This window comes from Eurosta solidaginis, chromosome 5, assembly GCF_040869045.1.
Source record: "Eurosta solidaginis isolate ZX-2024a chromosome 5, ASM4086904v1, whole genome shotgun sequence".
NCBI lineage: Eukaryota > Metazoa > Arthropoda > Insecta > Diptera > Tephritidae > Eurosta > Eurosta solidaginis.
This window is the reverse complement of record NC_090323.1, coordinates 47,858,537-47,884,626: the sequence shown is the minus strand read 5'-3', so window position 1 is coordinate 47,884,626 and position 26,090 is coordinate 47,858,537. Positions and strand designations below refer to the sequence as shown.

The 26,090-nt window shown below is 38.2% G+C and overlaps 2 protein-coding genes across 5 annotated transcripts in view; both read right to left on the bottom strand.

Moving 5' to 3' along the window:
* Positions 1–1,171, bottom strand: part of Capr (Caprin) — a 28,604-nt gene extending 27,433 nt beyond the window's left edge. Inside the window, exon 1 of the mRNA XM_067788033.1 lies at positions 729–1,171. Within this exon, the coding sequence (XP_067644134.1) occupies positions 729–1,055 (327 nt within the window). The 5' untranslated portion in view covers positions 1,056–1,171. The remainder of the gene's footprint in view (positions 1–728) is intronic.
* Positions 1,172–6,594: 5,423 nt separating this feature from the next.
* DCX-EMAP (Doublecortin-domain-containing echinoderm-microtubule-associated protein) overlaps positions 6,595–26,090 on the bottom strand; it is a 137,896-nt gene continuing 118,400 nt past the window's right edge. For all 4 annotated transcript variants that reach the window (XM_067786507.1, XM_067786508.1, XM_067786510.1 and 1 more), the window contains 9 exons: positions 18,023–18,139; positions 14,352–14,740; positions 14,098–14,247; positions 13,865–14,036; positions 13,694–13,789; positions 13,232–13,630; positions 12,747–13,167; positions 12,272–12,668; positions 6,595–9,211 (listed from right to left, as the gene is read on the bottom strand). In XM_067786507.1, the coding sequence (XP_067642608.1) occupies positions 9,058–9,211; positions 12,272–12,668; positions 12,747–13,167; positions 13,232–13,630; positions 13,694–13,789; positions 13,865–14,036; positions 14,098–14,247; positions 14,352–14,740; positions 18,023–18,139 (2,295 nt within the window). In that variant the 3' untranslated portion in view covers positions 6,595–9,057. The remainder of the gene's footprint in view (positions 9,212–12,271; positions 12,669–12,746; positions 13,168–13,231; positions 13,631–13,693; positions 13,790–13,864; positions 14,037–14,097; positions 14,248–14,351; positions 14,741–18,022; positions 18,140–26,090) is intronic.

Here is a 26,090-nt window from a genome sequence, read left to right as displayed (position 1 = left end):
CACACAATATAAACAACCACCTTATTGTACGTGGTCTTTGTCAGCACTTTGTTGCCCTCCGCACAGCTGGCAACCGTGATCTGAATTGTTCATAGCGAAACGATACAAGGTGGCAGCATGGTGGCATACCTACAAACATAAATAAAAATCCCATGTACTTTGTTTTTGTAAATTCGTTGGACAAATGTCAAAACCGTACTCCGCCGGAAGTTGATGTATCAAATCAAATAAAAAAAAGTTTATAATCAGCTGATCCATGCTGCCACCTTATATCGTTCCGCCATGGAATTGTTGCTGCTACACTTTTTTTCTGCAATCGCCGTAACAAAGATGGCGTCACGCGAAAGTTATCGAAACATACCGAACCTAAACGAAAAACACGAATCGAGAAATTTTCTTGAAATAAAAGAAAATGGAGATGATGCAAAAATTGCTTCTGCAATAAATGATCTTTTGTACCCCAAAGCATTAGAATTGAAAGATTACCATAAACTAGGGTTGATTAATTTGTATGTACATTTGTCACTCAGCAAAATCTTTCAGTTTCTGGCCTGATTTACCAATATGCGGCCGGTCTGATGAAATATCTGCGCTATTTCAGATCGATTAACAGAAATCACTTCTACATACGAGATCCATCAATATTCTTTTAAGAGGAATGGAATACTCTTTCGCATTCCGCACACCTTCCAATAATAAATAAATTCATTTTAACCATCTGCACTTACCTTACGCTTCTCCAAATTGCGTATTTTATGATCAATTGTTGTAATCGTTTGCTTCATTGGATTATTCGCTTCGAGCACTGTTGTGGCTGTAACTCCCTTTGTTGTATTGTTGCTATTCGAGGTAACGGAGCCCTCATTAGCCGCACTATTAGTGGTATTATTCATGGTAGCGCTTATGGCATTGTTCTCGGTAATAACATTGGCATTGGAATTGCTATTAATCACATCCAGAGACTTCTTTGTGGCACCATTACCGCCACCACCATTATTACCATGCACAGAGCCTATGGAGGCTTGTTTCTCCAATTTGTTTGAAGCAGAAGGCATACTTCACTGATAAAAACCCAATCGAGAATGAAGCGCAGCGCGTTTTAACGTGTATATGAGAACGTGAATAATTATATACTCCTTGTGTGTCAATAAAAATCGCACAGAAGACAAAAAAAAGATAGAGCCGCAGGCAGTAAGAACGATACGAAAAATTAGTGATGAACGATATTACACTATCGGTGATTGCATCGCCGCGAATGAAAAATCGCTAATAGTAGCCGTGTTTTTTAACACGCGTATATCCGTTTACGCTTAAACTTTATATTAGCCGTGTTTTTTAACACGCGTATATCCGTTTACGCTTAAACTTTATATTGACTGCTAAGAGACAAACTATAAATACACCTCTGAAATTGCTGCGCATAAATTTTGTCCTACTAAATTTCAATACGCATTATACTCAGATGTAACTGAAATATGTGTCTTTGTTTCACCCTGTACACTAATTCTATGTATTATATGTGTGTCCACAATTCATCGCAACTGATTCAGCTATATGTTATACCCTATGGCCATCAGAGCGTTGCGTCTCCGCTTTTCGGTACACCCTGTTGCTGTAGCTAGTTGTTTTACCACAGCCGCTAGAAGGGTCTCCTAAGCATTATCTAAGCGAAGATAGGCGTTTTTTAACACGCGCAAACGAAACGTATACGCGCGTGTTAAAAAACACGGCTATTGACTGCTAAGAGACAAACTATAAATACACCTCTGAAATTGCTGCGCATAAATTTTGTCCTACTAAATTTCAATACGCATTATACTCAGATGTAACTGAAATATGTGTCTTTGTTTCACCCTGTACACTAATTCTATGTATTATATGTGTGTCCACAATTCATCGCAACTGATTCAGCTATATGTTATACCCTATGGCCATCAGAGCGTTGCGTCTCCGCTTTTCGCTACACCCTGTTGCTGTAGCTAGTTGTTTTACCACAGCCGCTAGATGGGTCTCCTAAGCATTATCTAAGCGAAGATAGGCGTTTTTTAACACGCGCAAACGAAACGTATACGCGCGTGTTAAAAAACACGGCTAGTGATAGCTATTAGCCATGTTTTTTTTAAATCGTATACATTTAAGCCCCCATTACTGATACTTAGCATAGACTTGACTTGACTTGGCAACTTAGCAACGATTATACTCCACTTGGCGCATAAAATCTGGCATCATAATCAGCGTTGAAATTTATTTTTAAATAAATTTCAATTTGTATGACAAAATGTCAAAATGAAATGGAAACAAACAAATGGCATCTTTAAATGTAAACGTCACTTAGAATTTACATAGAAAATCAAAATTCAACAGACTTCTAAGTCAAGTTAAGCTTTGAGTAACCAGTAACATGCAATGTTCATTTAACAGAACTGTAAGTGAGTTCGCAAGCCAAGTCAAGTCTATGCTAAGTATCAGTAATGGAGCCTTTACGTTTGCGCGTGAAAAAAAACGGTTATCCTCGCTCAGATAATGCTTAGGAGACCCATCTAGCGGCGGTTGTTAAATAACTAGCTACAGAACAAGGTGTACCTGAAATCGGAGACACAAACCTCTGGTGGCCATCAGGGCCGTCAAGAGGGGAGGGGGAAATGGGGGGATTCCCACCGGGCCCGGGTTTCTCAGGGGGCCTGCTATTTAGAGGTACTAAGACTTTTTTTTAAATTCAGGAGAGTCTTTAGTTGTTCCATGTGCAAATTTTAACACGAATTTCAAAAGCAACGAATATTGATAATAATTTTTTGCCTGGGCCTTCGAACAGTGAGGAGCCAATAAAAACATCAAACAAAAATGTATGTTTACATGAATCCGAAATCGTAAATTTTTCGTGGTTACACTGATGAAGGTTCATCTTCAAAAGTCGTTCAACAATACCACCAACTCTGTATCAAAGTCCGGATTATTTAAACGACTTCAAACAATCTGAAGAAGTCAACGAAATAATTCGTCGAGGTCATCAAGAGTGTCCTGTTATTTTTCCACGTGATTGTCATGACGAGGCATTTCTACCTCGTTGTTAAACAGAATCTTGTCAAATGGACAGAAAGTGGAGCGTGACTGGTTATTGTGAAGTACCAGTAGCAATGCTTTTTATTGCCTACATGTCGTCTGTTAAGCACCAATACTTTAAATCGACTTAAAATTTGTTGTCCTGGCGGATATACGAAATTCCAGGTATGGAAGACCGAAAGCAACAAATTTTGCAATTCAAGAACAGTTTTTGGCTTTCGTGAATTGTAACCAAAAAAATGGTCAGAAAATCGCTGATCAAGACAGTTAAATTTTGATACTATTATAAAAAATTTTGCAGCGAAAAACCCAAGAAAAGCCACTCTTTGATATCCGAACCTTCTATATTGAATACCTAAAATTTACAATCATCATTAAATTTATCAGAAATATATTAAAATGTTACCAAATAACTAGAGAAGATTATTTGAAATAATATGTGCCTGTTAAAAGAGAATTTTATTTCTACGTTACAATAAAATAGTAGAAGTAGTAAATATTCTGTGTTAATTTTATTGTCAGCTCTTAGTCCAAAAATCATTTAGTTGATGCGGCAAACATTTTTTGGATGTAATCCATCAATAATGATTCATGAATGAGCCGTCATTAATTCAAGTTAATCAAATGTATTGGGGGATTTTTTATAGGGGGCCCGTAAATAGTTTAGTCCCGGACCCGAATTTTCTCTACGGCCCAGGTGGACATAATGTATAAAATATAGCTGAATCAGTCGCGGTGAATAATGGACACACATATAATACATAGAATCAGTGTAGAGGGTGAAACATAGACACATATTTCAGTTACATCTGAGTATAATGCGTATTGAAATTTAGTGGTAAAAATTTTATGGGCAGCAATTTCAGAGGTGTATTTAAAGTTTGACACTTAACAGTCCATATAAAGTTTAAGCGTAAACGTCTATAGATGTAAAAAAACACAAATATGCTAGTGATTGGCGACTTTTCTTCATCATGAAATCCTTTAGAATGACAATCACCGCTGGCAGCATTTCGACAACAGCGACTACGGCGATATTTCTTCACGAAGAATGAAAGTTATCTCGGGCAGCACTCGGTTGTGTTTACTTTTAGTTAGTTTGCTCTTTCTGGCGACATTATTTTGAATTTAGGCTTTTATAAATGACGTTATGATCTGGTTGGCTGCGAAAATTGGATTGTATTAATTTATTAAAAATCCGTTTTAATACCGAGTTGTTGTTGTTGTTGTTGTAGCGATTAGTTACTCCCCGAAGGCTTTGGGGAGTGTTATCGATGTGATGGTCCTTTGTCGGATACAGATCCGATACGCTCCGGTAACACAGCACCATTAAGGTGCTGGCCCGACCATCTCGGGAACGATTTATATGGCCACATTAAACCTTCAGGCCATCCCTCCCTCCCCACCCCCAAGTTCCATGAGGAGCTTGGGGTCGCCAGATCCTCGTCTGTTAGTGAAACGGGATTCGCCGCTCGAAGGTGAGGTTGGCAATTGGGTTGGAGAAGCTATATATTGCGCTACACAACCCCTTGAATACCGAGTGAAAGATGACAGCAAATTATAGTAAAAACAGAAGTGAAATGTATCAATTTTATGAGCCCATGAATGAAGCGCATGCAAAGCCCGGTGATAATTGAGGGAGTGTAATTCGATACTGAACATAATGTCGTCCACGAGTTAATAATATATATCGCAATATCTCAGAAAATTAGAATTTCGCGGACATATTTTTTCTTTTTATTGCAATTTTGGTTCATATTTTCTGTATATATTGGCTTGTTAAAAATAAATTAAAGCGATCGCTATAGCTGTATAAAAAGCAGCGATTCAAAAATCGCCATCACTATTTTCACTGTTAGTTCATAATCGCTGTATCGCCCATCAGTACGAAAAATCACGAATTTCGCTTTAACGGCCTTTCTTCGGCGAATTACATGCACTTTCCGGAATTCAAACACAAAAGAAATTACACAATAAAATTGAAAGACATACAAGATTACGAAAGAGTGAAAGAGTAAGATGCTGTATGTTTTCATTACACTTTGTTTTCGCCGCATTTAGTTCGAAAAATCCGAGAGTGCTGCCACCAAACTAATGTAAAGTGGAGAAATTTTGGAGCGTTCCGACAACAAATTTAGACCCTGACTACATGTAAAACGCGTGGAGCGCGACAACACGGTCAGTACTTCAATGGAATAAATATGTAAAGAGTCACAACAGAAAATTGCTATATAAAGGTAAAAAAGTAAATGCTTAAGATATATTTTTTATAATTTGTGGCAAAAGTCTAGAACGTGGATGAAGGATCAGAAATGTATTCCTTGGCCAAGTCACAGGTTCTCTTGGTGAAGCTTTTGAATATTACTCAAATATTAAATATTTATATTTTAAATATTACTCAAATTTAAAAATTTATATCCAAAACAATTTTTTTTGGATTGAAAATTGATTTTCGATTAACGACTTCAAAATTTAACTTGCAGTAAGTAGCCAAAATGTATTCCTAACAAATAAAACACAGTTTTTTTAACTTTCATAGTTTATTAATGTAAGTTATTGTTTTCAGTTTGCTTAATTTTATTGAGTAATAATAAATATTAAAAATGCGCCATTCAAAGTGCAATGGGGATTGCATTTCTATATTCAAAAATTAAAACTTAAAATCGGGTTCACAACATTTTATGTATTAAAATATATCGCTTTATTTTTTGATTAACATTTTCTGATGAGAGATGCGACAGTACAAATTTCATAATACGTAAAAAAAATTAAGCTTGGTAAAGAAGTTATGATTACATAAATTGGAGAAATAAAATGAAAATAAAATGAACTAAAGCCAATTCAGCAAATAATAAATAGCTTAATAAATTTAAATAAAATAAATTAATATAAGTAGCAGAAATTAATAAAATGAAAATGAAAAAAAAAAAACTATATTAAAACACATTGGCCCATAGTCATAGTCAAAATAAAATATGTTTTATATTAAGTTGCAGCTATTTTGAGAGATAGCTCATAGAAAATTATGTCAAAAAGCTGTAACTAAATTTAAAACCTATTTTATTTTGTCTGTGACTATGTGCCAATACCATTACATAAAAAACCTTATCAAAAGAAGAAGAAATTAAGCAATATAGAATACAATTAATATAACACACACGAAATTGAATGCAATTATACAAAATAAAACCAAAAAATAAAAATAAAATAAGATATAATAAAATAAAAAATGAGGTAAAATTAAAATAAAATAAAGTTAACAACAATAAAATAAAATAATAAAATCATATAAAATTAATCAAAATAAAATAAAATAAATAAATATAATGGAATAGAATAAAATAAATAAAAAAAAAATACAATTTAGAAAAAAAATATAAAATAAAAAAAAAAATTATAAAATAAAAATAAAACAGCAAAAAAATGAAATATACCAAAAAAAAATCGTTACAATACAAAAAAAAGTGAAAAACGACACATGGAATGAAAAGATTGAAATATGACATTTATTGAGGATATTATAATATTTTTGTAGAATACATCAACGGCTAAATACAAAAACTTTCTGTCTCAGATTTTAACTTTATGGCTGAAATAATAGTAAACACTTTTTAACATAGTACCAAGAAATATTTTTTCATAGACAAAATAAGTATCATTTTAATTGAAAATCCGGCTTATAAATTTTAAAATGCTGAATTTCAATAGGTTTGGAAATTTGTTTGAATATTTCAAGTATGAAAAAAAAAACTTAAAAAGTGTTGGAAATATATAGACTACTGTAGCTTTGGAGGCAAGTTCACGATATCTAAGAATATGCAGATTAATTCCTATTTAACTGATATTTCAAAATCAATGTCAAATTCTATGTTTTTTACTAGCAATTTCAAATTACAATTTGTTTCTGACACATTTTAAATGTTTTTCTTTTTCAGATTTTTGAATAAAATAAATTTTCGAAACTTTCGTGCTAGGAAAACAAATGTTTTTTAATCATTCATTCTTAAAATAATTCGTATACTTTTTAAAATTAAAAGTTCTAGAAAGGGAAAACTGATGTTTTTTAAACCGGTACTGGTACATTAGTCAGCCATTAATTGACATAGGTTGATTTAGAATATGATCCTGCACTTAGCCGACGATATCTTGATGGGTTCTCCGCAATGCTATGGTTTAATTATTAAGATTAAAAAGTTATAGTTTACTTCGAGAGTTTCAGTAGTTATAACCACCAGTGGCTTAAGTCTGTTATAGAGGGAGGAACATGTCAACATGTATACATGATTAGGAGAAAGAAAGGAAGGATATATAAAGCGTTGGATGCAGCTCAAAAGTTTAATTGATTTACATTTGGAAGCTCAATTTAACGTTTGCACAAATGCAATAAAAAACAAAAAATATATAGCTATTGGAAGATTTTCTTTTAATGGAAGTTTATACCGTTTTTATACTACTTTGAAAGCTTTCAATGCGAAAAATTATGATTTAGCAAATGAGGTTAAATTATTTTCATATTTAGAATTTTGCATGGAAATGTTTTTTTTTTCATTCATAAGGACTTTTGCATTTTAAAGCCCCGACACAGTTTTTCATATCGATGAGTTTAACACAAGTTTATTATTATGAGTAGATTGCACGTATTTTTATGAAGAACGGTAGAATGAGCGACGCTGGCACCATCTGTTATTGAAAAGTAGCCAACTCCCAAATTTTGTTGCAAGCAAATCATAAGAAGAAGAATTTGACATTTGCTTTGACTAAGTGTATTGGCACACTTTGCAAGTGAAATTATTTTTCCCACTGGATGGTAGATTTTCAAAAATTTTTCGCTATTAAAAACTGCAATATAACAAATAAATACGACACAAAATATGTGGGATTCAAGGGGTTGTGTAGCGCAATATATAGCTTCTCCAACCCAATTGTCAACCTCACCTTCGAGCGGCGAATCCCGTTTCACTAACAGACGAGGCTCTGGCGACCCCAAGCTCCTCATCGAACTAGGGGGTGGGGAGGGAGGGATGGCCTGAAGGTTTAATGTGGCCATATAAATCGTTCCCGAGATGGTCGGGCCAGCACCTTAATGGTGCTGTGTTACCGGAGCGTATCGGATCTGTATCCGACAAAGGACCATCACATCGATCACTCCCCAAAGCCTTCGGGGAGTAACCTAATCGCTACAACAACAACAACAACAACACAAAATATGTTAGCAAGTATTTTTGTTGTATAGGGAGAATATTTATACCAGTGCATCGCGAAATTTTGTATGTGAATGGGCAAGGCGAAATAAACTTCAATTCCCAAGTCTGAAGTTCCTTCATATTTACAAACACAATATCTTGGTTGATTGTGGCGATGTTATTGGAATGCATAAGCTTGTGTTAAACACATCTATATGAAAATATGTCGTTGTGCCGCGGCCTTTATACGTCAGTAGCATTTCTAATTTTTCACATCACTAACAACCTCCTGTATCAGCTGCTATTATTTTCGACAGATAGATGGCGCACACAAAACGGAAGCAGTTAAATATGAGTGTACTTTTGTTTCAATTTCCAAACCAACCTAACTAATAATTTTAGTGATATGTTTGCAATTTTCGTTAATATCTAATTTTGACAAATTTTTGGTTGTTACTAACTTGCATTGTTTTTGCAAAAGATTAAAATATCGTAATGTAAAAATTACGCTTAAGGCGGTAGGAGCTGCGTCCAAATATAGTAAAAGGTACTTTGTTCAACACCAACAAACGCTAACGCTGGGCGAGAGGACGAATTGATGCGAATAACAACAACAACTTTTAGGGTGAAGGTGCCATTTTCAAAATACACCATCAATATCAAGTAAAATGTTTTTCTTTTACTGATATTCAATTGAGTCGCTGTCCAAAATAGTCGATGACTTGTTCGACGATCGCCGACGTGTCCAATAGTCGTGGTAGCCTCGTGCTTCATCATACTGTTGGACAGTTGTACGCCACGGTGGCCATTGCAGCTATTCCTCCACTAAATCCCACACCATCAATGAGGCGTCTGTGCCGCCAACAGTTACCACCATTTGATCGCCGTAAAGGAAACGCGCGCAAGCTAACATACCGGAGTAGACTTTAGCTTCATGAAATTCGGCACGCGGACTGATGCAAGGATATCTGTAAGTATAATTAAATGGGAGATAAGATTTCATAAAATAAACCGAAATGAAATAATTGTGAGTCTAAAAGGCTGAATACAAATATGGCGAAAGAGGTCCGAGAACATAGCATGCAGGCGCGGTTCTTGATGACCAAAGAACAATTAACGTTGCTAAGTTACCACTGCGCACCCATCGTATTTCGGCAGAGCATTCTGCTTTGCTCACTATTGTACTATTTTAATTGTTAGTCCTTCCCATTACTAACAAAATTTTGGTGCGAAGGCGGAGTCATGGGAGCATTTTCGTGATGGTTTTGTATAAAGCAGGAATACTTAAACGCAGCAGACAAGACTCATTGCTTTATTTTTTAAATCAGAATGGCCATGTTAAGCGCTTTTCGGGTCTTTTTTTCGTTAACGATCACATATGTGATTCGTGTGAAAGACTTTTAGCGGATGTTTACGAAAAAACGACAGCTTAAAAGTTGCTTGCCGATATGTCAAATCGTTTCTGCCTTTACAGTAAGGAGGTTTCAAATTAAAAACAGCACACGAGAATAGTTAGGTTAGGTTGAGCTGGCCAGTCAATACAGACCTCACGTAGACTAAATGTGTTCATAGTGCTACCAGAAATTGTTTGAACCAAATGGGAGATCCCCATTAAGGTCTTTTGATATAGAATAACTCCGGTAAATGCTAGATGTTTTCTAGGCCCAATACCGTTTTCACACAGAAACTTTATCGAATCACAATTTTATTTAATGAAAAAATTACGTTTCTCTTTTCATACAGGACCTTTTGTTTCATTAAGCGGACATCTGTTAGCAGCAAAAAAAAAAATATTTCGTTTTTACAAATAATTGTTAAAATGGAAAGTAACCGTTTCCTTCTTAACTATAAATACAATCAAAAGAAGTAAGGAAGGCTAAGTTCGGGTGTAACCGATAAAGTGAGTTTAGATAAGTACGTGAACTAAGTTTAGTAAAGATATATCGATTTTTGCTCAAGTTATCGTGTTAACGGCCAAGCGGAAGGACAGACGGTCGAGTGTGTATAAAAACTGGGCGTGGCTTCAACCGATTGCGCCCATTTTCACAGAAAACAGTTACCGGCATAGAAGCTATGCCCCTGCCAAAGGATTGGTACATTTTAGTTCGACTTATGACAATTAAAGTATTCTAGACAAATTAAACGCAAAAGGGCTGAGCCACGCCCATTTTCAAATTTTCTTTTATTTTTGTATTTTGTTGCACCATATCATTACTGGAGTTGAATGTTGACATAATTTATTTATATACTGAAAAGATATTAAATTTTTTATTAAAATTTGACTTTAAAAAATTGTTTTTTAAAAGTTGGCGTGTTCGTCATCCGATTTTGCTATTTTTTATTTAGCACACATACAGTAATAGGAGTAACGTTCCTGCCAAATTTCATCATAATATCTTCAACGACTGCCAAATTACTGCTTGCAAAACTTTTAAATTACCTTCTTTTAAAAGTGGGAGGTGCAACGCCCATTGTCCAAAATTTTACAAATTTTCTATTCTGCGTCACAAGGTCAACCCACCTACCCCAAGTTTCATCGCTTTATCCGTCTTTGGTAATGAATTATCGCACTTTTTCGGTTTTTCGAAATTTTCGATATCGAAAAAGTGGGCGTGATTATGGTCCGATTTCGCTCATTTAAAATAGCGATCTGAGATGAGTGCCCAGAAACTTACATTCCAAATTTCATTTAGATACCTCAAAGTTTACTCAAGTTATCGTGTTTACGGACGGACGGACGGAGGGATATGGCTAAACGAATTTCCTTTTTCGCCCACATCATTTTGGTATATACAAGTCTATATCTACCTCGATTAGTTTATGCCGTTACGGATTACCGTTATGCGAACAAAATTAATATACTCTGTGAGCTCTGCTCAGCTGAGTATAATAAAATGCATGCGGAACTACCCATAGATGTTGCACCTAACCAAATATTTATCTATTTTTGGAAAATACATTTTATCTTTTGCAGCAAATGCAGCGAAAATTTAATTTTGAATTTTTTCGCCTTTTTCTATTTTTCGTAAACTATAGAAAATAATTTATTTTTGATTGTCATTTGTTACATTGACAATAAAATTCGAAGCACCAAGCAAAACCGACTGGATTTTTCACTCGATTAGGCATTCAATAAAGCAATAATGAGATAATTAAGAATTTGTATTTTGTATGAAGATTGAGTTCGACTAGGGCTTTAATGTAGAAAACTTGACTAATTATTCCATTAAGCCTCTGTGTTAAATTGGCATAACTTAATTACTGCCTCGAGCTGGAGCTTGTAGCTTTCTTCATGACTTCAATTTCCGCGTAAAAGACTGCAGTGATATGGCAGCCTGTAGGAGCAACATTTTTCTGGATCGTCAAAGTAAACAGCAGACCCTACCGCTTCCGTTAATTTGGAGCCATCGGTATACACGTGTATAGTATGTTCTGTAGTTTCCGCACCTTTGCGCTCTATTGTTGCCCCAAGATACCTTTCGAAGCTCAGGCGCGGGGCCATGAAGTCCGTTCGCCCTAAATTTAATGGCGCTATATTACTGTGGAGTTTGTAGAGAATTTAAAAAAAAACAGCGCACCATAAATTGGAAAGGAAACCCGGTATCCTCTCAGAAAAGATGTACGCATACCATATTCTAGTCATTGCGATTATCCTACACATATCTCACTTAGGAAAGGAATGGTACTTATGAAGCCGGCACAGAAGAAGGTTGAGATGCTATAGCTATAACGAGTTACCGGTGCTGCTATTGGCGCTATGTTAAACAGACCTTATGGAGGGTCGACTTTTACCAAGAGAAGTACCTGGTGCGCAGTTGTAAAGATCGTTTTTATGGTGTCGAAGTACTATTATCCATTATAGAATTCAGATAAAGGCTGAACTAGAGCAACTTTAGGCTCGAAAGTTAGGTGACTTACTTTTTCAGCTATAGGCAGAGATTGAACAGTGATTATCCGTGAAGGAGTAAACAAGGAGTAGGACATATTTAAGTGGAATATAAAAAACACTGCTTGCTTAATTTACAAACCTGAAAAGACGTAAATAACCGTCCGCATCTCCGGATACGAGCATATCTTGCGCCGATGAGCGACTGCAAGTGGCAATAATAGTATTGTTGTTGCTATAGTAGCGATTACTCCACATGCCCGCTACTAGAAAACCGACTGTACAATTGCTGGTCAACCATTTAACATCCTTCATAGCAATAGGACTACGTTCCGGTGACAACGACTTGGCATCCCAAAAGAGTAGATCAAAATCGATAGTAACCGTCTGTACAAAATTACCATCCATACTCCAGTCGAGATGTGTAAGTGGTTGTGAGCCACGAATTTTATTGACCTTTTTATAAGAGAAACCATCGCGTGATACACGAAACAAATAGATGCTGCCATTTTGAGAGCCCATGGCAATCATGTCGCCAACTTGAAGAGAGATGCAAAATAAATTTATGTTTATTAGTAGATGCTACCAATGCAAACAGGTTAAATCATCCAACTCACCTTGATTATATGCTACACAGTTTATCGGCGAACCACAGACGCGCAACGTCAACATAACCGAACCATTCTCACAATTAATGACAAGTAAATGACCCTCAGTGCTGCCAGCAGCTAGGGCAGTGCCAAATGGATGAAATGCTAATGAAACACATTCATAACCAGTTTGTATAGTCCAAATTAATTTGTTTTTACGCCATAACGCTATATGTTTGTCATGACCGGCAGTGGCAAACACCTCGTCCTCGGGATGTGCGGCCAGACCCCACAATTGGCGTCCATGACCGAAAACGACTTGTGTAAAACGATGTTGCAATGAACCCTCTAAAATGTTATTACGTGTAGTGCCAACATAAATGTTGCCATCATTACGTCCAGGACGTTGTGGATAAATGGTACGTACGCCGCCAGCGGCTTCTGGAAGCTGCAAATCAAGAAAAATGTATGTTGTATAGATTAACATCGCAAAGAAATGCAGTTTAGCTCACCTTTGTATCAGCAATTTTTTTGTAATTTTGTAATGAATCCCATGCAGCGATTTTGCGATCTTTCTCACCACCTGACAGCAGTGTACCTTCGCCCAACATAATTAGACAACCAATACCTTTGGTGTGTGCTTCAAACTCGATGCGTACAAAGTATGCACCATCCGAATCGACAGAATAAATGGTGATGAAACCATCAGAATCGGCAGTGATGACATCGCCATCTGGTTCAAATTGCACGCTCGTCACATGCGAACGAGACGGTTGCTTAACAATATCGGTACGTTCGAAAAACCCATCTTTGCGACGATGCCAAAAAGCTAAATGACCACGCCCATGTGTAATAATAAGATTATCATCAAGTGGATGAAAAGCGGCGCCGGAGAGTCCCTCTTGTAGTGTCTGAAGATAAGAGTTGCAGAACTGTCAAAGCAGAACTAAGTAATGCTAAAAAAGAAGACCTACCGCAACTTTACCGAGCAGATGACCCCATTGCCATTGCCATACAGAGAGTATGCTTTCACGACCACTATCTACAGCTAAAATATAACTGCCACCGTTCTAAAAAGTGACAGAGTTAACACAAATATTTAAGGCTCTGGCACCTAAGTTTGTGTTACGAAAGCTTTTGCTTACCAATTGTGAGAATGCCACCGCTGTAACACCGCTATCCAGTTCACCCATGCCGAATACATAAAGCGTTTGCAGTGATTCTGTGCTCCAAATACGCACATGGGCTTGTGATTTACGATCACGTCCCGCTTTTTGGCCAGAAGCGACAAGTTCGCGGGAGGGATGCACATCCATGCTGCAGGCGAGACAAGAAATTCAGAGAGAGAACTTTGAAATTTGGCAAGAAGTTTACTCACCACATAATATCCTCCGTGTGACCGGTGTAGTGTCGCTGTGCATCCTCGTCACGATCAAGCAATACCGCCACAGCTGCAACGTAATACAAGAGCTCACCCGATGGCAGAACCCAAAGATTGCGGCGCGCATCAATACCGCGATAACCGTGACTGTGCGTGCAAGAAAAAAAAAAGAATAGAGAAGAGAGCAAGAGAGCAAGATGAGCATTGGTAAAATATTTTTATAAAAGAGTCGAAATTAGTCCACAACTTACACCCATTGCAGTTGTAACTTCTTATCTGGCGGTGTATTATCGGCAGGCGCATGATGTAGTGGCGGATAGAATGTGCGCCGTAGTCCTCTTATAGTCACCTTCGTCGGTTCCTCTTTCATAATATCCAACATACTGTATTCACCGTTCGCACGTAATATCTCACTCTCGGGCGCATAGAGAATGCGTGGACGACTTTTACTGCGTGGACGTGCTCCGCGTAAAGGAACTTTTGGCAGTTCTTCTGTGGGTAAAATGGGTGCTGCTGCCATAACTGAGGGGCGTGAACGTGAACGCCTTATAGGCGAGCCAGCAACTAAGGCAGCACCAGTTGCTAGATAAAATGTGTCAACGTCCGCAAATTCATTGCGAAGTTGTGAAAAGCTACGAACCTGTTAAACATACGAGAAATTACCAAGCGATTAGTTATAGTTTGGGGTGTGGAAATTAAGTTGTGGTATAAATGAAATAAAAAGAAAAAATGTGCAATAGTTTTGGGAGTAGCGAAACTACAATCAATCATTGAATATGCGAGAGTGAAGGGGGTGTGCAATAGCGGAAGTAGACTAACAAAAGTTTGTTAAATGTGTACATCAAATGAATTAAATCTTTCCTATAAGTAGTAATAGTTGATTTTTTGCGTGGCACTTATCAAGATCCTTCTGGCCAGTCGTTGACCCCTAGCGCTTGGATTAGCTAAAGTTTGTATTGCCATGGTAATTCGAGTGTTAACAGGATACTACTAAATGGGAAACCATGCGTTGTGCCTTCATATGCACCTTGTACGGTCCCACCTGCGGTAGCCACATCGAGGATGACGACTAATCAAATTAATCTGAAGGAAATATCTGAGATCAAGGTCTGCCTATTCGTAGCTTCATTGTTGTCATATCAGTCAGTTGTCATAATTGTCAGAGATTCGGATGGACCAAAGAAGTGTAAAAGGGCAGCTGCCACATAACCTAACCTTACCTAAGCTATTAAGCATAATGGACGGCCCATCTGCGGTAGCTGTATGGAGGAAGACGACAATTCAACTCTCTGAAGGAAATATCTCAGAATAAGGTCTGTCCCATTTGTAGCTTCATCGCTGCCATACATTGATTCGGTTGGGCCAAAAAAGTGAAGAAGGGCAGCTGCCACCTAACCCTACCAAAGCTATTTAGTGTAAGATCATTGCCATATTAAAAAAAAATAAATAAATATAAGACGTGAAAAATAAATAAATGTAAGTTCCTCATGGAACTTAGGGTTGGGGAGGGAAGGAATGGCCTGAAAGTTTAATGTGGCTACATAAATCGTTCCCGAGATGGTCGGGCTATCACTTTATTGGTGCTGTGGTACCGGAGCGTACCGGATCTGTATCCGGCAAAGGACCATTACATCGATAACACTCCTCAAAGCCTTTGGGGAGCAATGTTATCGCTACAACTACAACAACAACAACGTGATAACCTTCAAAGAGATTTAAGGCTGAGCTTCTTTTTCAATTTGTGTCGTGCTCCATTTAAATTTTCCTACAAAAAAGTGGGGGACAGCACCTACATACATGTTATATGCCGACTCCAAATCAATGCCGAGGGGCAAACTTAGAAAAACTTTCTTCTAATTAAAAAAACGTCTTTTTAAAAATTTGATGTTGCTCTGCCCGGGGTATGAACCCAGGAACTCCAGTGTGGTAGGCGGAGCACGTTACCACCACACCACGACGGTCTGGTGGAAGCTTGGTTACTGTAGCAATATAGAACTACCCGATGGTTCTGGGGAGTGTTATCGATGTTGATGTTTCTTTATCGGTACGATTAAATATGCCCACATTGAACCATTTGGGTCATCCCGCCACTCACCCCCTAGTTCCGTGAAGAGCTTGGGGTCGCCAGAGCCTCGGCTGCTTAAGAGACAGGATTCGTCATGGATAGGTGAGGTTGACAATTTGGTTGAATCAGCTTTAAATTGCGCTACATAACCCCGTGAAACATTAGGGTACTTTGGTCGCCTATTAAGACGGGCATACCTTCTAATTCCCTAAAACGCTGGGTTGTCCATATACTGTCATGATATCTTTTACCGTAAATGAGTCCGTTACCAGAATCTTCTTGTGCTAGCCCGACTACCTCGAGAAAGATTTTTTTTACCCCCCCAACCCACACTCGGGTAGGTGGAATTTAGTTGCCCCTGACGAGGGGTATGCTTGGTGTGAAAATATTTTACGCCCCTGAGTTTCATGATGAAACTGCGATGCTGGTGGGGAACGCTAGTAATAGCATCAAATCTTCAAACATTGCAGTACCCTTCGCTAGAGTCGGTGCTTGACTCACAGCTCAATTGAGCCTTTACACAAGCTTTACTATGAACGCACTCTTAGACAAAGCAGACGCGTTTAATAAACGTTCGCGTCGACTATAAAAAGCTGCAGCAGATGTATGTTAGATTGAGCTGCCCGGTCTGTGTGGACCTCACATAGACTGAAAAATCCATAGTAAAGCTGTAGACAAATTAATTTCAGTTGACGCGCTCGGGAAATTAGAAAATTAATACCAAAAACGCACCAAACACTGGAGTACTAACGCCATTGTTGCGGAATATGGCGTTTGAAGAGCTGCTTAAGCAATTCGAGAGAGGATCGGTCAAGTAGAATTCATGCCTGGGCTCACGTAGTTAGAAAATATCTCATTCTATTTACTTTATACGTGTTCTTAGTAAGGTAAAGCCAAAACTATGAAGAGTGGTTTTAGAACCAAAGAAACAACAACAAATTTAGTATACTTAAACAGGAAACTTAGTATACGTGAACGGACAAAAAAGAGCTTCAGCGGGTATCTATGCTGGCAAAAGAATACTGTTCTCCACTAGGGGCCTGTCGCCAGTCATGTTCTATTGCACTTTCGTGGCGATCATTGGGTTAATCCTATTTTATGAGGCTCTAGTGGAAGCTACAAGTCACTTATCGTACCTGTCCTGCTATATGGGGCAGAAGCATGAACCATGACATTAGCAGATGAAGCGGCTTTGGGAGTGTTCGAGAGCAAAGTTCTTCGAAAGATTTATGGACCTCTACGCGTTGGCGATGGCGAGTACCGAAGAAGATTTAATGATGATCTGTATGAGCTATACGCAGACGTCAACATAGTCCAGCGAATTAAAACGCAGCGGTTGCGCTGGCTAGGCCATGTTATGCGAATGAAAGATGATGCTCCGGCCAAGAAAGTGTTTCTATCGGAACCCGCCTATGGAAGCAGAGGAAGAGGGCGGCCCCCACTCCGTTGGCAGGACCAGGTGGAAAAGGATTTACACTCCCTTGGTGTGACCAATTGGCGCCGGTTGGCGGAGCGAAGGAGCGACTGGCGCGCCTTGTTGGACGGCCATAACCGTTTAGACGGTTAAGCGCCAATTAAGTAAGTAAGTGGAGGCGACCTATAGGGATCTGTTCTCGTGAAAATGCTTTGGAAGGGTTGCTGCGAAGGCAGCAATTATGGTGCTTTAGGCATTTTTCAGCCCTCCCGAAAAAGGGCCATAGTTTAGTGCAGAACAGCTGTAGACACATCGACGAAGAATATATCATTCATATTCACATATTCGGGATGTCACCATGCATTATTTTACCACATACCGAACCTTTGTTAGTCCCCCACAAGTGTATTTAATAACTTTGTATAATCCTCTTTTGAACTTACCTCCTGTCCCGTGCCTGTGTACATTTTCTTAGCACCATTTATTTTCAATACTTGACCCAAATCCTCCAAGACTTCTTCGAATGGTTGTGATGTACGCAAATTTAACAATACACGACACTACAAAAGAAAATGAGCACAAGTGAGTTAAAATATAATAGCATATTATAACGATTAAAATAATTATTTTATGTATACGTCGTACACTGGTTATTTAGTTAAGAAATGACCTGCGGTCGGTTTTAGCTCTTAGCGTTGACAGAAATTTCGTGCCATGTCAAAAGAACATTCAACAGCAATTAGAACATTTGGCCAAGTAACAATGCTGCTTTAAGCCAAAATTCGAGTCAGGGTTAAAAAGCAAAAGCGAAGACTATTAGTTGGTTCATAGAGTCTTTTGCTCTTAAAGTAGCATTTTACTATTCTCCTTTTCTTTACTGCAGATTTGCTCAGTGCCATATCCGAGCAAATGCATTAGTTTCGTTTACCGTTAAAATACATTCGTGTATATACTTATTTAATAGGGATGTTTCGGAGCTTTGATTTCGATTCTGAAGCATCGATTTGTTTCGGTACTAGCACCTTTTGGTTCTAATCCGTCTGCAGAGGGTACTCCTTTTGACCCTTTAAACCTTGAAACTCGCTTCTTAATGTGATACTTTATTTTACTTGATGCTGCGGAAAATCATTCTCAAAAGAAACAAGTAAGAAAGTCTAAGTTCGGGTGAAACCGAATTTTACATACCCAGCTGTATACTTTAGCTCAACTATACCACTACTGAGAGAGAATATCCGCCAAATGTAGCTAAATACCATAGAGTCATTGCAAACTTTGTTAACGTTAGACCATTAGGAAAAGTGGGCGTGGTTTTTAACCGACTTTGGTTATCTTTACTCAGTCTATATAATTTGGCAAGTTTTGTCTATATAATCAGACAAATTTCAATGTAATATCTTTAACGGCTTTTAATTTACGGCTTTTTAGACTTCCAAATTTTCTTCTTCTAAATGTGGGTGGTGCCACGCCAGTATTAAAAAATATTTTGCAATTTATGTTTATTAGCTTAGCGGTATTCGTTTTTGAGTTACCTAATTTTTTTAAGTGTCTAAATTTTCGATATCGAAAAAGTGGGTGTGGTTATCGCCCAATTTCGCTTATTTTTAAAACCAATCTGTTCTGGGTCCAGATAAGCCCTTATACCGAATTAAATGAAGATATCTCAGTATTTGCTCAAGTTATCATGTCAACGGGTGGACAGATGGACAGACGGACATGGCCTAATAAAATTTTTTTAGTGCCTTTGCCTGCCGAAGTTTTCGACTTTCGTGCCAGTGTTGTTCTCTGAGGCACGCCTCCTTTTCCTGATCTGTTCCCTTGTAGTGTGTGGCCCTTAAGGCAAGATGGGTTTAAGCTCAATTGGCCTTTCTGCCGCTGATATCTGTACCAGCCCGTCGACTTGCTCGTTTTCATCCACCCCACTGTGATAAGGTACCCAATTCAAACGAATGGTGTTATTGGCCCCTGGCGGTTTAACCCCTCTAAACAATTAAGGAATGTTGTTGCGCGCGGCCTGATTGTCGCTGAGTATAACAATTTTCCACTTGTGTATCCCCCTTGCAGATTTATCGCCATAAAGATGAACCAGGGGTGACTCTAGAATTTGTTTGTACTATATGGGTATCAAATGAAAGGTGTTAATGAGTATTTTAAAAGGGAGTGGGCCTTAGTTCTATAGGTGGACGCCTTTTCGGAATATCGTTATAAAAGTGGACCAGGGTTGACTCTAGAATGCGTTTGTACAATATGGGTATCAAACGAAAGGTGTTAATAAGTGTTTTAAAAGGGAATGGGCCTTAGTTCTATGGGTGGACGCCTTTTCGGGATATCGCCATAAACGTGGACCAGGGGTGACTCTAGAATGCGTTTGTACAATATGGGTACCAAATGAAAGGTGTTGATGAGTATTTTAAAAGGGAGTGGGCCTTAGTTCTATAGGTGGACGCCGTTTCGAAATATCGCCATAAAGGTGGACCAGGGGTGACTCTAGAATGTGTTTGTACGATATGGGTATCAAATTAAAGGTATTAATGAGAGTTTTAAAAGGGAGTGGTGGTAGTTGTATATGTGAAGTCGTTTTCCAGATATCGACCAAAATGTGGAGCAGGGTTACCCAGAACATCATCTGTTGGATACCGCTAATTTATTTATATATGTAATACCTGCCAAGATTTCAAGGGTGTTTTATTTCGCCCTGCAGAACTTTTTCATTTTCTTCTACTTAATATGGTAGGTGTCACAACCATTTTACAAAGTTTTTTCTAAAGTTACATATATTTCGCGTCAATAAACCAATCCAATTACCATGTGTCATCCCTTTTTTCGTATTTGGTATAGAATTATGGCATTTATTCATTTTTCGTAATTTTCGATTTCGAAAAAGTGGGCGTGGTCATAGTCGGATTTCGTTCATTTTTTATACCAAGATAAGGTGAGTTCATATAAGTACGTGAACTAAGTTCAGTAAAGATATGTCAATTTTTGCTCAAGTTATGGTGTTAACGGCCATGCCGAAGGACAGACGGACGACTATGTATAAAAAATGGGCGTGGCATCAACCGATTTCGCGCATTTTCACAGAAAACAGTTAACGTCGTAAAATCTATGCCCCTACCAAATTTCAAAAGGATTGGGAAATTTTTTTTCGACTTATGGCATTAAAAGTATCCTAGACAAACTAAATGAAAAAGGCCGGAGCCACGCCCATTTTGAAATTTTCTTTATTTTTTGTATTTTGTTGCACCATATCATTACTAGAGTTAAATGTTGACATAGTTTACTTATATACTGTAAAGATATTAAATTTTTTGTTAAAATTTTACTTTTAAAAAAAATTTTTTTAAAAGTGGGCGTGGTCCTTCTCCGATTTGGCTAATTTTTATTAAGCGTACATATAGTGATAGGAGTAACGTTCCTGCTAAATTTCATCATGATATCTTCAACGACTGCCAAATTACAGCTTGCAAATCTTTTAAATTACCTTATTTTAAAAGTGGGCGGTGCCACGCCCGTTGTCCAAAATTTTACTAATTTTCTATTCCTCGTCATAAGTTCAACTCACCTACCAAGTTTCATCGCTTTATCTGTCTTTGGTAATGAATTATTGCACTTTTTCGGTTTTTCGAAATTGTCGATATCGAAAAAGTGGGCGTGGTTATAGTCCGATATCGTTCATTTTAAATAGCGATCTGAGATGAGTGCTCAGGAACCTACATACCTAGATACCTCAAAATTTACTCAAGTTATCGTGTTAACGGACGGACGGAGGGACGGACGGACGGACATGGCTCAATCAAATTTTTTTCGATCCTGATGATTTTGATATATGGAAGTCTATATCTATATCGATTCCTTTATACCTGTACAACCAACCGTTATCCAATCTGCTCAACTGAGTATAAAAACACTAAAAGAAAATTTATATAATAAATTTATATGCTCACTTTGCGTATTTTTTTTTTCAAAAAATTAACAATGAAATCAAATCAAATGACTCAAGGCGAACATGTTTTCAAATTGTCCTTAAGTTGTTAAAAAAAGCAAATTACCCAAAAAAGGTGCCGATTTTTTTTTTAAATTTTATATTGCGATGGGCTGAAAGAATAAGCGAAATCAGAGATGCAAAATCCTTTAGTAGGTTCTAGGGGCATAAACACTCCTTTGAAATGATCCTTACCTCATACTTCAGTTGGGGATATATGTATGTACGTATGAGAAGGGTTTGAAAAATCCCTTGGACTTACATTCAAACATCTGTTATTTGCGAAACTATACAATAGCGTCTGAAATGTTAATTTTGATTTTCACACTTCATTGTTCAACACCCAAGTCTCCCGGTTTGACATTTCCTAAAGTTGGCGGCCCTATTCAAAACTAGTCCCCTGGATTGAATCACATTGATTATAGCCTACGAACCAAGTTTAAATATCACCAACACGTTACGGCTCCTTTTACAAATGTGAATACGTAGGCACATATATTTACCAGGTCAGGCTTTGTCCTTCTCAAGAACACTCAAAGTGGTGAAGCAAAAGCTTTCCCAAGACAGTCGAACTAATGACTGTGTGTGCTACTACCCTAACGTTGTGGACAGTCGAACTAGTCTGAAAACTGAAGCTACGCGGTCATCCATAATGAGCTCTTATATCATAAGGCGGGAAAACAGCAGTTAACATCTTTCAATTTGCAATCGGTCGACTTTCATTCTAAAATATCATTTTGATTTAATGAAGACTATTGCAATCTATATTGTGAACACAAACGTCTGCAAACTTTGGTCTACATTTTAAAAATTTTATCCAGGGTCCTTGCAAAATTTTAATTATGTAGATGCGTCGAGGATTATACGATTTTCACACATGAGTTACGCAATGACATCCACTTAGACTGCTTATGATTTCGAGGGCGGCATCCTTGACCGAATAGTCACTCCCTAACGCTTCAAGGTATTTATATGGTGCAGCTCGGCAGTATAGCGCGTAAAAACATCCGTTAGAAAGTCTTCGAAGCTACACCTAGAGCTCCTAGGAAAGTGACGTCAACGAATGTATGAGTTGGAAGTCGCAGTCCTATAGCTTCTGTGCTGGCATATGGTGTGAGGGCCAGGAGACGTAGTAGCGACTGGTGATCAGGATTGCTACTGTTCGCATATCGGGAATTGTAGCTCTTAAAAACAGCCGAAAAAACTGGAGACGCCCTGTGCCACGAGAGTCATGATTATTAATAGACCATTAATAGCAACCGTAAGTCGCCTTTGTGCATGACCGCCATGGAGCCACAAATGATTTAAAGATGTTCGCGACGATTATTAGGAGTCAACCCCAGGTGAAACTATGCTTTGCACGAGATATACACACAAAAGTGTGACCATTTTATGTACTCTGTTTCTTTTCAGCAGACGCAGCAGTACCAATTCCAAAGACCGGGGTTAGGTTTGAAGCCTCTATGGAGTAAGTGAACGAGGGACAATCCCTCCGCAAGGAGCTACTCCTGAACATTTTTGAACGATCTGCAAGATTTTGGGGCAAAAGCCCCAGATCTTTCGAAAATAGCCAAAACGTTGACTTCCTAAAATACATACAAACAAAACCTTTCCTAAATATTATTTTTTTAATTGATATTAGAGAAAAATTGTAAGTTTATAAACGGCGATGGTTACTAGGACATGTTTCTGAATTTCACTTCTTCATCAGCTAGCTTTTCGGGAGTTGAGCGTTGAACTCGAATCTCCAACATTCATATCAGTGCAAGCCTTTTAGCTGCTAAGCCATTTTTATTTTTTTAAATAGAAAAATCAAGCTTTTTAAAGTAAGAACACCGGCGTACACCGGCGCGCCGCCCACGTCGCCACCGCCGGTATATAATAGAGCCTACGCCGCCGCCGCCAACGAAGTGATCGGCGTAAACCTCTAGTTTGTATGGCTCCCGTAATGCAAACACACGACAAGCGTTGAAGCTTGGTGTGTGGTTTTTATGGTCAGCCCTCTTGCTCTTAATGCCCACGCATACATCCACCTTAGGATCTTTCGGATTTATCCCAAGGATCTTACTGCAATGCATCTGCACACCATTATTGCCCTCGTAGCCATTGATATGGTGTTGTCGATGTGCTTCCTCTACACGTTCGACTATTTATTGCCTCAATGTAAAGTGCATTAATAGATGTATTCCAATGTTGGTGTAAATGTGAGTTACATATGCTTCGAGTATACATCGGGCACACGGAATGCCTCTTTACTACAATTTATCCATTGCATATTTAAAGGCGTCGCGATGCCTAATATCGTGATTACATTACGTGTGATAATTGCGTGTTAAGGTGCCAAACGTTAAACTTTATACAGATACCAAAAAGATGATAAGAGAGAAAAGGGGAGAGAACAGAAGCAACATGATACAGAACAGTGAGCGAGCACAGTAAGCCCTGTTAGGCTGATAGTTTGGCATGTAGGCAAAGTAAAGCTTTTAAAGTCATTTAAAACAGAGATAAGTCAATTTCACTGTCATTTGCGTTGATATTTGGTAGCTTTGTCAGCACGTAAATGAGCTGCAAACTTGGATTACGAGCATATTGCAGGTTTGTATAGATGCCTGCTTGCGTGTCTTTGACATTCATCCCGTCTGACTTATTGACAATAAAAATTTCATTATTGAGGCTTGTAAAAGTTTATTCGGCACGAGTTTGTATACAAGTTTATGTGTAAATGACTTTGGCATGCTTGCCTGTCACTTTCGCGCCAATAAGTATGCAATATATTTTAATTTGTGTAATTTTTAAGAACTGCAATATTTTTGAAAATTCTAGAATAAAAGCTCAATGCTTATCACCGAAGACGGTCCCGCCCCCAAATTACAGCTTTTGCTAACGTGCGCAGAAAATTATGCAACATTTAGTACCATATCGTTACAAGGCTAATGGCTGGTTTTTCAAGGCGAGTTTAAACTATAGTTAAAGTTGACTATAGTTAAACCTTGCCACTTTATTCGATAACATAAAATTTGCTCCTCATCTCAGCTTAAGCGGCCGAAGTGGAAGGGTTAGACTCCAGCCAACTTTAACTGGAGCTTAAACTCACACTGAAAAACACGGCTAACTTCTACACTTTTTCATAGGACTAAGGCGGTTATTCTTAATGACCATATGGTACCAAATGTTGCATACTGTAACGAATTTACTTGCAAATCCTCTTATTTGCAATCCTCTGCTAAGTTCGAATCACTAAACTGTTGAATAAATAACTCCAATATTGAATGATGGAAAAATGGCCTTTATTAAGTACTTCACAATAACACTCAAACTGTGCAACGAATAGCTTAATAACCAAACTGATATCTTAAAGGAAACTGACTTTCAAAATAATAGTGCTATTGCTCGCTAGATATCGTCTTACTCGTAACTGCTTGACAATTCAAATCAAACTGAATTACATTTTACTCGCTTGTGCCGCTTTTATAGTTTACGCTGCATACATCTAGGCTCTTCTATTTCCAGAACTTACCAACTATTTCGAGTGTTTATAGTTCTCATATAGTTTCTACTTGTTTACAATTTTCTACTTTTCAGCGTCTCTCAGATGTATGTGAGTTTGTAGTTTACAGTCTCTCGCACACACATAGGCGTATAAGTAAATGCATCTGTGTGTGACATCTCTCGGCTGCCTTATATATGTGTATACATGATTTGATTATTGACGTGAACATCGCTTAGCATCGCCTTAGTGATGGTATAGCTTAGGGATGCTAATATCCGTGACACTGCCCTCCACCTAAGTCTGATCGTCCCGATCAGACAAATCTCTCGATCTAAACGCTGCTAGCATCGCCAAATGTACCACTCTTCTACTCCGTGGTTTCTCAATGCTTTGTATGCGGTAGATGGTATCACTGATCTTCTTCACAACCTTGTACGGGCCTTCCCAACTGCACCGAAATTTGGATGGAACACCTTTCCGCCGGTGAGGGTTGTATAACAGTACCAAATCTCCCGCCAAGAAACCTTTCGAATTATTTTCCTTGTCGTACCTGTGTTTCATCTTACTACTCATTATCCTGGATCGTTCCCTCGCACTCTGTTGCTTGACCAATGAAGAACTACTTCGCAGAGCTTGCGCTGGACGGATTTCCTTTGCATAATCAGTATCGTTCCGACGCTTCAAAACAGTAGGCTTGAAACCACCCTTGCATTCTTTCTTCGTTTCAGTACGTCCGTTAGGGCTTTTCAATGCCAGTATTTCTCTCACAGGTACCTTCGGTTTTGATTTGTTTGGCCCATTTGTTCCATCAACCTTTACCTTTGAATTTCGTGGCCTTCGTCGAGTCTTCTCCACCAGTACCCGATTACTGCTGAACCCTTTTTCCAAACTAAAGTTAAGTGGCACATCTTGGTTCTCATAACAAATCACCCTTCTCTGCATATCGATCTTGATGTCATGGTCAACCAAGAAATCCACTCCCAATATAACTTCATCAACAATCTCCGCCACAACAAATTTGTGTAGAACCATGACCTTCCCA